The sequence below is a fragment of the Cnephaeus nilssonii genome, assembly GCF_951640355.1.
Source record: "Cnephaeus nilssonii genome assembly, chromosome: 4".
In the NCBI taxonomy this organism is placed as follows: domain Eukaryota; kingdom Metazoa; phylum Chordata; class Mammalia; order Chiroptera; family Vespertilionidae; genus Cnephaeus; species Cnephaeus nilssonii.
Window position 1 is genome coordinate 108,317,411 of NC_137075.1, and position 12,183 is coordinate 108,329,593.

A 12,183-nucleotide genomic window follows, 5' to 3' on the forward strand; every position below is an offset into this window, starting at 1 on the left:
CTGGCACAGCAAGGCCAGGCACGCACTTGTCCCTCCCAATGGAGCACGCGCTGTAGTTCTGGATCCTGAATCGAATCGCATGTACCTGTGTAAATTCTCTCCCGCAGAATTGGCGTCCTTTCCTCAGCCTGCTCCCATTGGCACACAGGCCCGTGAGATTTATCAAAATCAAGACCCGCTGATGCTGATTGGGTGCTCTGTGTGCTCTCTGTTCCGGGGACTCGCGCTCTTGCTTTTGATGGACCTCGCCGTCCCTGACCGCCCTGAGCACGCGGCTCGTGCTCACCTTCTCGCCACCCCCCGTTGCAGGTGGCAGCAACTCTGAACAACCTCGCGGTGCTTTACGGCAAGAGAGGGAAGTACAAGGAGGCGGAGCCGCTGTGCAAAAGAGCCCTGGAGATCCGAGAGAAGGTGCGGCCCGCGTGGCGCCTTAATTACGTCGTTACCTCACTTTTATTCATTGAGTTAACTGCGTTGGGTGGCCGTGGCTAAGAGGGTCACGTGGGTTTCAGGTGTGAGTTCGGGGCTTTTAGGGGACTTCCGTTTCACCGTTTGACAGAGGACCACTGAGGGGGGCACTGACCGATTACCGAGAGGAACTCGTTCCACAGGTGGGCCACCCTCAGGGACGCGGCTGCCCTGCAGTCGGGTGTGCAGGGCGGGGCGGGGCAGGGCTGTGTCCCTCGCCGCTGCGGGGGCCAGGAGTGGCCGCTGAGGGCGGGCTTCTTCGGGACTGGACGTTCATTCGACCGCGGGCATGTGCCTGCCCGGAAGAGAATAGCCACCAAATAGGCTTCTGCAGCTTTAAAAAGGGAACGTTCTTTCCAGACCGGAGGTTGGACTCCGCTGTCCATTAGGTCAGTGGCCGTCTCCCGCTGCGGCGTTGGTGCTAATGGTGCTGACGGGGTAGTGTGTGCTTCCAGCCGGCTCGGCGGGCTGTGCTCAGGGTTAGAGACGCAGCGCCAGCCGAGCCGGGGGTGGCCGGGACGCTTCGCTGGTGTTTCCTGGGGAAGGGGAAACGAGCTGCCCGTCCTCACGTCCCGGTGAGACATGCTGCCGCCTGCCTGTCCGTCAACAACAGGCCCTGCTTTGCGGGACGGGTCGGAACCGGAGGACACAGGACGGAATGCGGCATTGCGGGCTTGGTCGGCGCCTCGCCAGATCCGCGCACACGTGCTTGCCCTTCCAGTCACGCACTCGGGAAATGCTTGTGGAGGGCGGGGCCTCTGCTCGGGGGGGGGGGGGGGGAGAGGGTGACTTAACAGATCAGGAACACAGCCCTGCCCCAGAGCACAGGCCGCGAGACGGAACCTGGGAACGCAGGGTTCTGTTCGCTGGCCTCTGGGTTAGAGCCGGGAGCGTTGAGAGCCGGGCTCCTCCAGGGTCTGGGGGCATTGGGGACGCTGCCCACAGGCGGGAGGTTTGAGCTGAGCCTGCAGCAGCTGCGTGCAGGGGCCCCGCAGGAGAGGAAGGAGTGTGGGAAGGGATGGGGAGGCCGCGTGCCTCCTGGGACGCCTAGGTGAAGGCACAGATTGAGAGAGCGAAGCGAATCGAATCGCTTGCTCCCGTGTGAGTCCTCCAGCAGGGGCTGCAATGGGGAGGAGAACTGGCGTTCCTGGGGCCTGCGCTTTAGTGGTGAGAGCCGTGAGGAAAGATGAGCTGGATAAGTAAGGGAGCTTCAGGTAGTGATACCTGCAAAGACAGAAAACGAGGTCATGTGCTTCTGAGCTAACTGGTGGGCCGGGCTGAGGTCTCCTTAAATTGGATGGGGGGAGTCCCACCCGCGGGGCCTGGAGAGCCACCTGGGGTGAGCAGCTGGTGGGGGAGGAGCGTCGGCATCTGGGAGGGGGGAGTGGCGGTGCCGATGGGGGTGGAAACCTGAGGGAAGGGGTTGGGGTGATTGCAGGGGACCTGGGTCTGCACGTGAGGGCGGGCTGGCGGGCTGGCTGGGCGGCATTGGGCGGAAGCCTGGCCGTTCCTGGGAGGTGGGTTGCATAGGAAGGCGTCAGACTGGGTTGGCTAAGTTTGGGCTGTTCCAGGACTTGACAGTCATAGTCGCATTGGCTTTAGGAAAGCCAGTTTCCTCCTCAAAATGCGCATGACGTTCCCACCACGTAGAATCTGTGTTGTCAGGATGAAGGAAGCTAAAACATGTAAAGGAACCAGCCTCTCCCAGCCCCCCCAGAAGAGCCCCCCACGTTCTGGCTGCGTTACTGTTATCACGGGCCCGGGAGCCGCTCAGCAGCGCAGCCAGGAAGGGAGGCCTCGTGTGGACACACGGGGAGCGCCTGGCGCGGTGAGCCAGGGCGGAGTGCTGACGCCATGTTTTGTTCTCAGGTTTTGGGGAAGGACCACCCGGACGTGGCCAAGCAGCTGAATAACTTGGCCTTGCTGTGCCAGAACCAGGGCAAGTACGAGGAGGTGGAGTATTACTACCAGAGGGCCCTCGAGATCTACCAGACCAAGCTGGGGCCCGACGACCCCAACGTGGCCAAGACCAAGAATAACCTGGTAGGTGGGCGGGGACGCCTCACAGCGGACTGTCCCGAGGAGCGCGTGCGCGTTCGCGTGGGAGGATGCTGAGCTCCTCCTCTTCCTTCAAGGCCTCCTGCTACCTGAAGCAAGGGAAGTTCAAGCAAGCAGAGACCCTGTACAAGGAGATCCTCACGCGTGCGCACGAGCGGGAGTTTGGTTCTGTGGACGGTAAGGTGCCCTCGTTTCTGAGCGGGTGCTGCCGCCGGCGCCTGGCAGTCCTGCTGCCAGCCTGCACTTGGTAACACCCACGTCGGCACAGCAGTTCCAGGATGAGCTGACTGACTGTTAGGAATGATTTTCCAGACAGCGCTCAGAGGGGGCGGCACAGCTGTGCTCGCGGCACGTTTGTTCATCTCCCAGTGACACGGTGGACACGCGCCTGCTCACCCGGCCTCTCTCAGCTCTGTGGGTGATGGCCCCCGGCCTCAGCTTTGCACGCTGTCCTCCCCAGAGTCCATGCCTGGTTCAGGCACAGCCTAGATGCACCAACACTAGAAAACCTCCCTGGAGTTATTCATGCTTTCTAGAATGTTCTCACGGTGCTGGCGGGGACCTGCCAAAGTGCACGTTCTCCACCGGCCAGGCCTGCCGGCTCCCTGACTCCGGGAGCCCAGGCCTGGCCCCGCTAGCATCGTGGGCGCTCGGGCCGCTCAGGAGGGAATGCTGTCGGTCCCAGTGGCTCCAGAAACCACGGGGGACGCGAGGCACTTGCTTCCCTTCGCCAGGCGCGCGTTGGCGTCCGGAGAGGGTGATGCTGCTTGTTGTTAGGCTTGTTTGCTGCGAGGTTGCGCAGGTTTTAAAGCTCCCGAGTGCTGTGTGCCGATTCCAGCGTTGAAAGGTTCATGACGGCCCTCGCTGGTGTGGCTCAATGGATAGAGCAGACTGAAGGGTCCCGGGTTCAATTCCCAGTCGGGGCACAGGCCCGGGTTGTGGGCTCGATCCCCAGTGTGGGGCGTGCAGGAGGCCGCTGATCAATGATTCTCTCTCGTCACTGATGTTTCTCCCTCTCTCCCTCTCCCTTCCTCTCTGAAACCAATAAAAACATATAAATAAAAGTTTCATGATGGGAACCCTCACGGGTGTCGGGTTTGCTGACCCCTCCCAGGTCTGGTACGTTTCCTCCCGCACCTTCTGTCCCCCGAGCCGCACGAGCCGGCCGCCTCCTGCGAGCTCGTGGTGGTCCTGTCCTCCAGTGTCCTCCGTGGGCACGGCGCCCGTCCACGCGGGAGAAGTCACCCCTGAGGAGGATCGCAGAACGGCCGGAGCCCTGCAGTCCCTGGAGCGTGGCCCCTCCCCCCGGCTGTCCTGCTCCAGCTCACAGTGTCGTTTCCTCCCTCAGATGAAAACAAGCCCATCTGGATGCACGCGGAGGAGCGGGAGGAGTGCAAAGTGAGTTCCGTCCCGGGGCTGCCGCGGGCTCGGGGCCGCCGCGGTCGCTCACCGCCCCTCTCATCCTCCAGGGGAAGCAGAAGGACGGGCCGTCGTTTGGAGAGTATGGCGGCTGGTACAAGGCCTGCAAGGTGGACAGGTGTGTCTGTTTCCCGGCTAACAAGCTGAGGACGGGGCCGCGGGGCCGCGGGGCGGGCAGCGCTCTCACGGGTGTGGTTTCCTCAGGCTCCAGTAAACACGCAGCTTGGGGATGAGGTGATTGGCACATACAAAAGCCCGCCGTCCGGGTAAAACACGGCTGCTGTGCGTTCACGCTGCTGTGTCCAAGGCTGACGCCCACACGGCAGAAGGAGAGGGCCGCGTGGGGACACGGGAAGGCGGCCGTAGAGCAAAGGCCAGCAGCCCTGCAGGAGCCATACTTCACAAACACCTCAGGGACGTCTCGGAGACCCTAAGCCGTAGCCCCGTCTCCTCGCTGCCCTCGGCCTCCGTGTCTGCCGAGGGCGGTGTGAGCACCCAGCGGTGCCCGTGCCTCCCACGCCAGGCCTGCCGGTCTGCTTCCTCCCGACTGGAACCCTCCTGCTCTCTCCTGTCTGGGCGCTAACTCCGCCTCTAAGACGCATCAGTTCAGGAGGTCTCTGACCCCTAGCCTGGGCCGGGGCGCTTGCAGGGGTGCTAGAGGGGGCCTCTCCGACACGGGCGCAGCTGCTGTGTTCCGTGCCCCCGAGCCTGTCCTCAGGAGGAGCGCCTCCTGATGGGCGACGGGCTGTCTGCACCAAATGAACGGCCGTGGCTGGGGCCTGGAAGGCTGCTGGCGCGGTGCCGAGCACACGACCCTGCGGCTCTGTCCTCTGTCACCCGTCAGCGCTCATCCCGGGGTGTGTGTGTGTGTGTGTGTGTGTGTGTGTGTGTGTGAGAGGTGTGGCTTCCTCTGCGCCCTCTGCGCCCTCTCACTGCCTGACACAGGCTCTCTGCCGGGAAGCGTGGTGGTCCCCACACAGCCCGCGCAGACTTGGTGGCGGTGGCCGAGGTCCGAGCGGCCGGGCAGCTCTGGGAGGCGGGAGCTGGAGGTAGAAGCGCTGCTGGGCCCCTTACAGGGAAACGGCCATCGAGCCTGAAAGCCGTTTCTCACCAAACGCGTCCTCAGACCCCGCGCTGCCGGCCGCGGCTGCTCTGAAGCATGTTAACGGTCTGCCGCCGTCTGCTCTCTTCCAGCCCGACCGTCACCACGACGCTAAAGAACCTCGGGGCGCTCTACAGGCGTCAGGGCAAGTTCGAAGCTGCAGAGACCCTGGAGGAAGCCGCCATGCGGTCACGCAAGCAGGTTGGTCAGACCCCTTCCCTTTCTAACACACGACTTCCTGAAACCTTGACTTAGAGCTAGGAAGTCCTTCATGTTTCAGTTTGTACGAATAAGGTGATACTGTGTAACTACTGGACGTCTGACCCAGAAACCAAGTAGCAGAAGAGCCTCGGTCGATGCAGTCTCCAGAGTTAGAAATGGGCGCCCAGAGCGGGGCCAGCGTGTGCACACGTGTCTGGGGGTCTAGTGTCCAGGCGTGTGAAGACAGAAGGCCACCGGGCACAGGGCGCCTCCAGGGAGGTGCAGGGGCCCCCATGCACGTGGAAGGGGCACAGCTGCAGGCGGTCGGGAACGTAGTGTAAAGCCACACGCACACCGCTTCACACCCACGCGATGGCGGCGGGAAGAACAGGGCGGGAAGACAGTAACTGGCACCGTGTGTGCTGCTGGGCCGTGACCGGGGCCGCCACACAGAAACCACCCCCGTGAGCCAGAACCCTCTCCTCGGCGCACACGCAGCTGACGGCAGGCCCGCGGCCCCAGTGCCGCCGGTTCTTGTCGGTAGGTCCGCTCTGGAGAGGCGCTGTGGGCGCGAAGCAGCAGGGCCTCCGGGGAGGATGCGTGCTGGCAGCCGCTGACCCGCCGTAGCCGTGTCCCATGTGCTCTCTGTCCACAGACACCTACTTGGGTGGGGTGCTGATGCGTTAGCACCAGCTCAGGCCGAGGGAGGTCCCCTGCACAGGCGTCGCTCCATCTGTGAGGCACATCCAGCCTCGTGCGCTTAGGGACTCTGGGCGCGCCGCAGCGCGGGCTGGGCTGTTCAGGCAGCGAGCGCTCCAACAAATGGACAAACCGTGGAGAACGTGGACTGAAGGACAGACGGAGCAGGACGCTGTTCACAGCGCAAAGCAGTGTCACCTTGGCGCCCAGCGGGCCGTGCACACTGGAGTGTGGGTTTGGGGCTACAGGTGAATTCTGGCGAGTGGGTGAGCGCACAAGCGCGGCCTCTGGTGCCGCTGGACTGTCCCCGTTGTCTAGGCCTAGAAACCCCTCGGCCGCAGGGTGTCTGCACGAGGGTTCTTGGCAGTAAAGAGGGAGGAGCGACAGGCGCTGTCCTTCACCCACTGAGAGTAGTGACCCGCCTCGCCCGGGAAGCCCAGGGCCAGGCTCTTCCTGCCTCAGGACCGTTTCCTGGCTGAGGAGCACGTGGTCGGGCCGGCCTCCCGAGAGGAGGGCCATCGGCACAGGTGAGCGCTCCACGAGCCGCTGGGTGAACCCATGCGGAACCAGAGGCATGGTGCCTGTGGTCATCGGGCCCTGACGTGCACAGGAAGCGCTGTTGCGTGTTAATCCGTCACAGCTATTACAAACACGTGTGAAGTGGCCTGAAGGAGCAGGCGTGCCTGCTGCTCAGCGCTTTTTAGACGGAGCGTCTGCTCTGGACGGGCCCTTGTCGTTCGTGGCTGGTCTTCAGTGTCACGCTGAGAACACGTGACCCACGCGTCTCCAGCAGGCGCTTGCCTGGGCGACGTGAGCGCCAGCGAGTTAGTGGGGACGCGTTAGACACGGCATTCCCATCTCCCACGAAACTTCCAAAGAGAGCTTTGGGGGGCTCACAGCCAGGACCTGCCCGGCCTGTCACCGGCACCGCCTGGTCCTGGGTGTGCCTCCCCGCCCACCATCGGGCCTTTGTGAAGCCTGCCCAGTGAGCACGCCCCAGGGCTTTCCTGCTGGGCACGCCAGTGCGCCGCTCCTGGCTCAGCCTGTGACTTGATGGGAGGTGCACGGGCTCAGGGAAGGCACCCCTGCGGGCACGTCCCCCGGACACGGGGTCACTCCTGTGGTGGAGCCTGTGCTTTCTGGTGACGTTTGTTTGGAAAACCCTAATCAGCTACGTGCTAACAGGTGAACCCTCCCGCTGACTCGCAGGGTCTTGACAATGTTCACAAACAGAGAGTGGCCGAGGTGCTGGGCGACCCCGAGGGCTCGGAGAAGCGCCGGAGCCGGGAGAGCCTGACCGTGGACACGGTCAAGTACGAGAGTGGCCCTGACGGAGGGGAGGAAGTGAGTATGGGCGTAGAATGGAGCGGGGTAAGTACCGCGCGCGGCCCAGTGCCCCCGCAGCCCTTCTGTCGACTGCTTCCCTCCGCTCCAGCTCAGCTCCGCTTCTGTAAGTCCTGTCCGCTGCTAACCTGGCCTGTGCCCCGGAAGGGGTCCTCTTCTCCCCGTGACAGCCGCTGGCCTCACTTCCGGCACCTAGATGCTGATTGAGCGTCCTGGCTGTTCAAAGCACAGCCATCCTCTGGTTTTACTTTAACCCCAGGAAGTGTGCAGGTGACTAACCCGCTGTTAACCTCCCTCTTCCCTTGCTAACTCCAGCCCCCCGTTTCACGGCCCGGCCGCCCTCGGCCTGCTTGGGATTACTCAAAGGCCTTGGAGGGGCTGATGTTCCCGCAGAACCGGCTAGGGAAGGAGCAGGGCAGGGGCAGGAAGGTTCGGTGGCCGCGCTCTGTGTCCACCGTGGTCCTGAGCGCCAGTTCCATGGCGGTTGGTCCATCGCCCTCACGACTCCCTGCCATGGGTTTTCGGGTCCAGAACCCGGGCCTGTGTGTGAGACACGTCAGCCCCTGTGGCTGTGCCTGCGGCCTCCCTCGTGGTGGCCCGTGGGGGGGCTGGTGCCGGGAGCCGTCAGGGAGGAGTGCAGAGCTGGCAGCTGTGGGGTTCGCTGTCCGGGGCGGGGTGGCTGCAGGTGAGCTTTGCCGCCCAGGTGCGCTTTGATTTTTTGAAGCCGCAGCCGTGCACCCTCAGCTGTCACCGCGGGTGTTTTGCCGAGTAGCTCTGGCTCTCCCGTCTGTGTTTAACCCTGTGTCAGCCTTCGGGCTTTCCTGTAGCTGCAGCCCTTCGGTAGAGGTGAGCCTTTGAGATGTTTCTTACAGATTGTTATTGGCCGGAATTACAGGGAGAATCTCTGGGCCTCGGTCCGCAGCTTCCTGGCTTTGTTTTCTGTGCCAGGACAACCAATCAGCACCTGCTGTGCTCACTCACGCCCTTGGGCGCAGTCCCTGCTCGCCCTCAGGCCTGCTGTGTGTGCTCTCTGCTGTCCTGCGCATGCGTCTGAGGGCGGGCCCTTTGCTGGTCGGCCGCCGCACCTGTGCAGGGGCTGATGCTCTTGACGTTCGGCAGGAGCGTCTCCTGAGACAGTATTTCTAGGTCTGCCTGTCTGAAGTCGTGATGACACAGCTATTGCTGATGTCTTCAAGGCCGAGCCTTGGAGGGCTGCCTTCACCCGTGCATGCCCCCTTGTTCCACGTTTCCCTCCTCCTCCGCATGCACTGTCCCTCGGGTGCTCACACACGGGGCTCGGACACCTTCGTGGTGGACTTGGAGGCCCTGGCGCTCTGCATCGCTGACGGCCCGTCCCGGGCACGTGCAGAGAGGCCGGCCGGACCGGAGGGCCTGGGTCTCAGCGCACCGGGCAGTGGTGCCCGAACTCGCTGCAGCAGCAGGAGCCTTTCCCCGAGTGGAGTGTAGGGAGAGCAGCAGAGGGGCCGTGACCGCCCCGGTTCCGAGGTGGCTGTGGCGCTGGGCTCACCGCGGGTCACCGAGGCCACCCCTTAGACTCGGCCTGTCGCCTCACGGGACGGCCCGGCTTCCAGGCTGGCTTCCTTGGAGCTCTCAGGTTCCAAGGAGGAATGCTGAGCTCTCCCCAAATGTGACAAGTTTATTTCTTTATTTTTTAAAATATATTTTATTGATTTTTTTACATAGAGGAAGGGAGAGGGGTAGTGAGTTAACATCAATCAGCTGCCTCCTGCACACCCCCTACTGGGGATGGAGCCTGACACCAAGGTACGTGCCCTTGACCGGAATCGAACCTGGGACCCTTCAGTCCTCAGCCCGAGGCTCTATCCACTGAGCCACACCAGTTAGCAAGCATGCGGCCTGCCGGCCGTGAGTTTGACACGCGTGGGTGAGGGCGACATGCTATTTTTAAAGCATCTTCTATTTGAGAAGAGGCAGTGAGGCGGCAGGCACGCGGAGGTTTGAGATCAGCTGTGTGGAGGTAGCATTGCACGCACCCAAAGGAGCCCTCCGAGGGTCACGTGGGATGCGATGGTGACCTGCAGCCACGCTCCGTCCTCCTCCAGGGAGAATGGCGGCTCACGCTGTCTGCGGGCGGGGGCCCGGCCACGGTTAAAGCCGCCGCGCTCATCGCGTGCCCCGGGACTGCCTGGGGGGGTGCCATCACGGGGAAGTGCCGACAGGAACCGGGGCCCAGGAGACGGTAGGGCTAGACTGTCACCGGCCGCCAGCCCGCTGTGGCTCCCCAGGCCTGGCCTGTGCTCGGCTTCACTCAGTCGTCCTGAGGGCTGTACCCGTCCTGGTGGGGAAGTGCCGTTGAGCTCTTCCTTTGCACCGGGTCCCGTGAGGCTGTAGCTTTTTTTTTTTTTTTTTTAATTTATTGATTTTTTACAGAGAGGAAGAGAGAGGGATAGATAGAAACATCGATCAGCTGCCTCTTGCACAGCCCCTACTGGGGATATGCTCACAACCAAGGTACATGCCCTTGACCAGAATCGAACCTGAGACCCTTGAGTCCGCAGGCCGACGCTCTATCCACTGAGCCAAACCGGTTTCGGCGAGGCTGTAGCTTTTAAGAAGATTGACGGTGCTCTCCAGCCGCCCACAGGGCGGAGCAGCTGTCAGGGCAGGCCCAGGAGCGCCACAGCGCCTCCATTGCAGTCCGCTCCACCAACAGGCAGGGTGCTCTCAGCTCCAGAAGCAGCCTTAGAACAGGGCAGCGGGGCAGGTCAGGGTCCCGCCTGGGGTACTGGGCATCCGGGCCAACAGAGCTGGGCACACGCTGAGAGAGACGAGAGCAGGCAGGACTGGCCTCAGCCAGGACCCCATGTGAGGGCTGGGCAGGGGCTTGGCCCCTAGGTGACCTGCTCTCCCCAGCAGCCTGGAGCCATCCTGGTCGGTCTGCTGCTCCCGCCCTCTGCAAGTGCCGGGCTGAGTGGGGGTCCCCGTCAGGGCACCTCTGAGGGTGTCCTCCTTGATGGTCCTGCTAAGCACGCAGAGGAGACCCGGCTGTGGCTGCAAAGGAACCTTTCGGGGTGAATTCCGACTCCCTTTGCCCCCGTTCATGTGGCTTCGTGTTGGCTGATAGGCACACGTGTGTGTCCGGGCCACTGGAAGCCCCAGGCTTGGTGGCCGAGGCCCCACGTCAGCCTCCCCCCCCCCCCCCCCCCCCCCCCGCTCTGTCCCTGCTGTTGGCGGCCCGTTCTCCGCTGGTCCTTTAGGAGCAGCCCCCGTTCTTCCCACACTGTTCCCCGCGCGGTTTACTGGGCGCTTCATACACTGCACTCCTACCCCGGTTCCTGGGGGATTGGGTACACTGTCAACTAGGAGTAGATTAGCCCTGGGGGTAGCTCAGTGGGTTAGAACATTGTCTTGATATGCCCAGGTTGCAGGTTCGATTCCCAGTCAGGGCACATACAAAAAGCAACCAAGGAATGCATAAACAAGTGGAGCAACAGGTTGATGTTTCTCTCTCTCTCCCTCCCTCCCTCCCTCCCTCCGTCTTCTCTCTATCTCTCTCTGTCTTTCTTCCTCTCTCTAAAATCAACCAATCAATATATTTTAAAAAAGAGATCAATATTTATTTTAAAACCAGAGGCCTGGTGCATGAAATTCGTACACTCGGGGGGTAGGGGGGGAGAGGGGTGGTTCCCTCAGCTCGGCCTGTGCCCTCTCGCAGTCTGGGAGCCCTCAGGGGATGTCCAACTGATGGCTTAGGCCCACTCCTGCCACTGCCACTGCGCTCGCCAGCCGTGAGTCCGGCTACTGGCTGAGTGGGCTCCCCCTGTGGGAGTGCACTGACCACCAGGGGGCAGCTCCTGCATTGAGCACTTGCCCCCTGGTGGTCAGTGTGCGTCATAGCGACTGGTCGTCCTGGCCATTCAGTTGATTTGCATATTAGCCTTTTATTATATAGGATTTGTGTTAGGAAACAAGTAGAATATGTTTTTAAAAATTGAAAAACACTAAGCCACCTGAAACCCTGACGGTCACCCCTGCTGTGCTGGCCAGTGCTGTGGAGCTCCCCCATTAGCGCTCCCACTGGGGGGTGCTGGGTCTGCCACGGGGCAGGGGCTGTTCCAGCGGCAGGTGCAGGGACCCGCCCGCCAGCCCTTTTTTAAAAATATGTCTTTATTGTTGAAAGTATTACAGATGCCCCTTTCTCCCCGCTCCCCTCCCCCACCCTTCCTGTACCATTGTCTGCCCATGAGCCATGTGTGTGCATATATATATTCATGGGCTCATCTCTTCACATATGTCCGTCTGGTGCATGCTCCTGAAGCCCCTTTTGAGTAGGAACCGTCTTCCCCGCTGGTTCTCGGGGGATACGGGGGTGAGTGCATGTGTGGGCAGACCACGGCCCCAGCCCAGGGCCAGCCTGCGGCCAGGACGGAGGGGGGGAGGGCCGGGGAGGGGCGGGCTGAGAGTCCAGGGAAGTCTCGCCTCTGCTGGGTGTCCAGCACGGAGCTTTGATGTGAACGGGGATGTGCCCTTCATGGAGTTATGTTACATTTAACCCCTTTTTCCCAAGAGAAGCAAGAACTCGTGTTTTCTTGTCCTCCCGACACTCAGGGGAGTTGGTAACAAGTGTTATTTTTCCGTTTAAAGATGAGAAAGATGAAGCTCGGGCTGGTTAAATGACTTGCTCAGCGTCCCATGGTGAGTCCGAACGGCTGGGCTCGGGCCCTACGGCTGGGGCTTCGGTGCCAGACGGCCGGGTCTCCTCCGCAGGCCCAGGATGGCTGCTGCCATGGGAACGGTTCTAGAGTGTTCTTTACTGGGGCTGTCAGTGCATGTTCAGAAGGTGCCGCAGACCTCGCCCTGCGAGGTTCGGTTCTTAGAGAAGGCCCTCCCTGGTCGGAGAGAACTCAGCT

General features: G+C 62.1%; 1 protein-coding gene across 9 annotated transcripts in view; it reads left to right on the forward strand.

Annotated features, from left to right (window-relative positions):
• The window catches only part of KLC1 (kinesin light chain 1), a gene marked incomplete at its 3' end in the record, with an annotated part of 41,917 nt that overhangs the window by 20,192 nt on the left and 9,542 nt on the right, over window positions 1-12,183 (forward strand). For 2 of the 9 annotated variants that reach the window (XM_079768253.1, XM_079768257.1), the window contains exons 7-13: window positions 310-411; window positions 2,338-2,511; window positions 2,604-2,703; window positions 3,875-3,924; window positions 3,996-4,063; window positions 5,140-5,248; window positions 7,157-7,318. In XM_079768253.1, coding sequence (XP_079624379.1) covers window positions 310-411; window positions 2,338-2,511; window positions 2,604-2,703; window positions 3,875-3,924; window positions 3,996-4,063; window positions 5,140-5,248; window positions 7,157-7,318 — 765 coding nt within the window. Of the gene's footprint in view, window positions 1-309; window positions 412-2,337; window positions 2,512-2,603; window positions 2,704-3,874; window positions 3,925-3,995; window positions 4,064-5,139; window positions 5,249-7,156; window positions 7,319-11,917; window positions 11,969-12,183 lie in introns of all 9 variants that reach the window. The other 7 variants (XM_079768258.1, XM_079768260.1, XM_079768259.1 and 4 more) reach the window with 7 other exon arrangements.